The 2,691-nt window shown below is 45.3% G+C and overlaps 1 protein-coding gene across 1 annotated transcript; it reads right to left on the minus strand.

The window, feature by feature from the left end:
* Positions 1-1,627: 1,627 nt before the first annotated feature.
* On the minus strand, positions 1,628-2,329 carry LOC122040034 (protein indeterminate-domain 16-like). Its single transcript, XM_042599417.1, has one exon. The coding sequence runs from the start codon at positions 2,309-2,311 to the stop codon at positions 1,865-1,867; it is 447 nt and encodes a 148-aa protein (XP_042455351.1). The 5' UTR covers positions 2,312-2,329; the 3' UTR covers positions 1,628-1,864.
* Positions 2,330-2,691: the final 362 nt, after the last annotated feature.

Raw genomic sequence — 2,691 nt, forward strand, 5'->3', positions numbered from 1 at the left:
CAACCCGAGATGGACCACGTGGATGACCACACACTTGAGGCGCCGCCCACTAACTGGAGAACGGATCCTCTGCGCCCGCGTCCCCTGTGCCCTCTGCGCCCGTCGCTACACGACAAAAAAAAACACGTGCTTAGCGCAAAAAAAAAAAATAATAATAATATTTGCCGCGACAATTCGCCGTGATAATTTGCCGCGACAACGCACTGATCGGTCTGTAGACCGATCAGGAGGTAACCTGATCGGTCTAAAGACCGATCAGTAATGGCTTTCTCGAATCTTCTGCTCTCAATTCCTCCTTTCCATCGCTTGGGTCAGCGTGCGTGTCCACGGATACCACTCCCTGAAACAAAAAGGCATCAGTTGGCCTGCGGTTTCTGGCCATCGTTCACAGGTTCCAACCAAAACCATGGGGCTCCTCACTCGCTATATACCCATCACCACCTCACTCTGCAAACCTCACTGAAAGCACCAGGAAGAGAAAGAAGAAGAAGAAGTTGATCTCCTTGCAGTCATGGGTCGCCGAGCACAAGCTCACAAGCATCGGTAGCCATCACCTTCCCTTGCTCCATCACTCTGTTTTCCGGTTCGACGCCGAACTGATCAACTAATCCCGTAGAGTTTGTGTTTGTAATGAATCAAGGTGCTGTTTGGGCTTCGGCGCTGGGGACGTCGATGGCGGTGGGAGAAGAGGGCATTTTTTTTTTTTTTTGCGCTAAGCACGTGTTTTTTTTTGTCGTGTAGTAACGGGCGCAGAGGGCGCAGGGGACGCGGGCGCAGAAGATCCGTTCTCCACTAACTGACCAGCCTGCGAGCTTTCTCCCGAACGGCGACAACCGTGGGTTAGGTCGCCGGTCTTGTCCAATGGTCAATCTAATATCCTATTCTCCAAGGGACCATTGACGGTTAGAGACGGTGAGAGGTGAATCCTCAGAAAAGCCAACTCAATCAGGCCCCTTTATAGCAGGCCTTTAACATGACCGTTCGGCCCATAGCCATCTGGGCAATTGAAGTAAGTCTAGTGATGCCCTTAACTAGGGCAGATTTACCCGAGCGACATTAGTTGCTATTTGGATTTATAACTGAATTAGGACGTGGATGCAGTTGAATCAGGATCCTTTCTTATGCGATCCATATTTGTTAAATAAGGGCACTTTTTCGTTTCCAAAATTGATCTGGACTTTCTTCGCAAGCTATGGTAGTCAAGTCATTTTACATGCCACGATAACTCAAATTCAAATTCTGTCTCCTGTTGTTACCTTAGTGATTACTACATAGTTAGGAAACCACTACTTTTTGGCGTAACGAGAAAGGAAAACTAGTTCCGCTATAACTAAAGTGAAATCTTCATGTATCTTCTGCCAGCATTATTACAAATTATTCATAATGTGTAAATTGAGCTCATAATGATTCAAGACAGGCTGGAAAATCGAAGATGCCTTTGATGTTATAAATTTTTTATTTTGCCCATCTCCCAAGCGCAAACACTTAGGCACTGTTCCTTAGTGCCGTGTATCTTGACAGCTGATGAAGACGCAATAATTTTGTTCTGGTGTCATGTAGTTTGGCGAAAACTGCTGCATTATTCAAGAATAGTACTGAACACCAGAAACTTGTAAACATTTTCCTTATTAACTGGAAGAGCTAATTTTTTTTTCTACAACAACAAGAACAAAAACATAAACAATCTTCTCTTATTTCAGTTCAGTTGCAAGGAAGCTGGCTCATTTCAAATGGATAAAGAAAAATTGCGAGAACAAGTGAAGCAGACGCGAGGCTATTGAACTTGATCTGGGACATTAAGCTCGAAGAATTTAAGAGAAAAATGATTGTTGTTGACCTGATAATGCGATTGTGAAAGAGTCACCTATGGCCGGAACCTTTGGTGACAATTATGGCAGGTGATTTCCAAGCAGGTGGAGTTGATCCTCTTGGTGGCTATCTCTTTCATTCTCTCCACCTTCGCCATCTCTTCTTTTGCTCGCTCCCATATCGCTCTCGCTCGCGCAAAGTCTCTCTCTGCCAGTTCCAACTCCCTCCTTGTCAGCTCTCTCATTCTCTCAGCAAAAGCATTCTCCGCAGTGGCAACTCGAATCTGCTCGGCAGCTTGCTGATGCAATTCCTTCTTTCTCTTTGTGTAGAGATTGGATTCCTCATCTGAAGAATCCAACCCACTGAAACCCATGGACAGATTAAGATCGACCAGAGGATGGTTGGAAGCATCATTTTCTATGGAGGATTTCTTCGTATCGGACCGAAGACAAACCGAAGTCGGGAGGAATAGCTGCAGTGCTCTCTGATCTTCTTCCTCCATTGAAAAAAGGAAACAAAGAGATAGGGTAGCAGTTTGACTCTTCACACGATTATATACCGAGTCCCCAGTAGCTACTTTAGCATTATGGTGTCCATGCTGTCAGGTGGTGGCGGTGGCACCCCCAGAGAGTTTGGTGAATCTTTGTCGGATTAATGCATGCTTTAAGTTGTAACTCCACGTTTTGTGAGATGTCAAAAGATTCGTAATGTTGAGCCAATCTGCACACTTTTTTAAGGCTCACTGGTTCCTGGCGGGGGAAAGAAAAGGTCTGGAAGCACTCCATTACGATGACAGATGACAAGACACCAACATCTTTCTACTACACTGAAAGTCATGGAACACAAGTTGCGAGGCACTGGCCAATGCAATTTTGAAATTAA

The sequence above is a fragment of the Zingiber officinale genome, chromosome 2A, assembly GCF_018446385.1.
Source record: "Zingiber officinale cultivar Zhangliang chromosome 2A, Zo_v1.1, whole genome shotgun sequence".
In the NCBI taxonomy this organism is placed as follows: domain Eukaryota; kingdom Viridiplantae; phylum Streptophyta; class Magnoliopsida; order Zingiberales; family Zingiberaceae; genus Zingiber; species Zingiber officinale.

Excerpts from the sequence above, each read along its gene's own strand:
- LOC122040034 (XM_042599417.1), bottom strand. The coding sequence starts at position 2,311 with ATGGAGGAAGAAGATCAGAGAGCACTGCAGCTATTCCTCCCGACTTCG.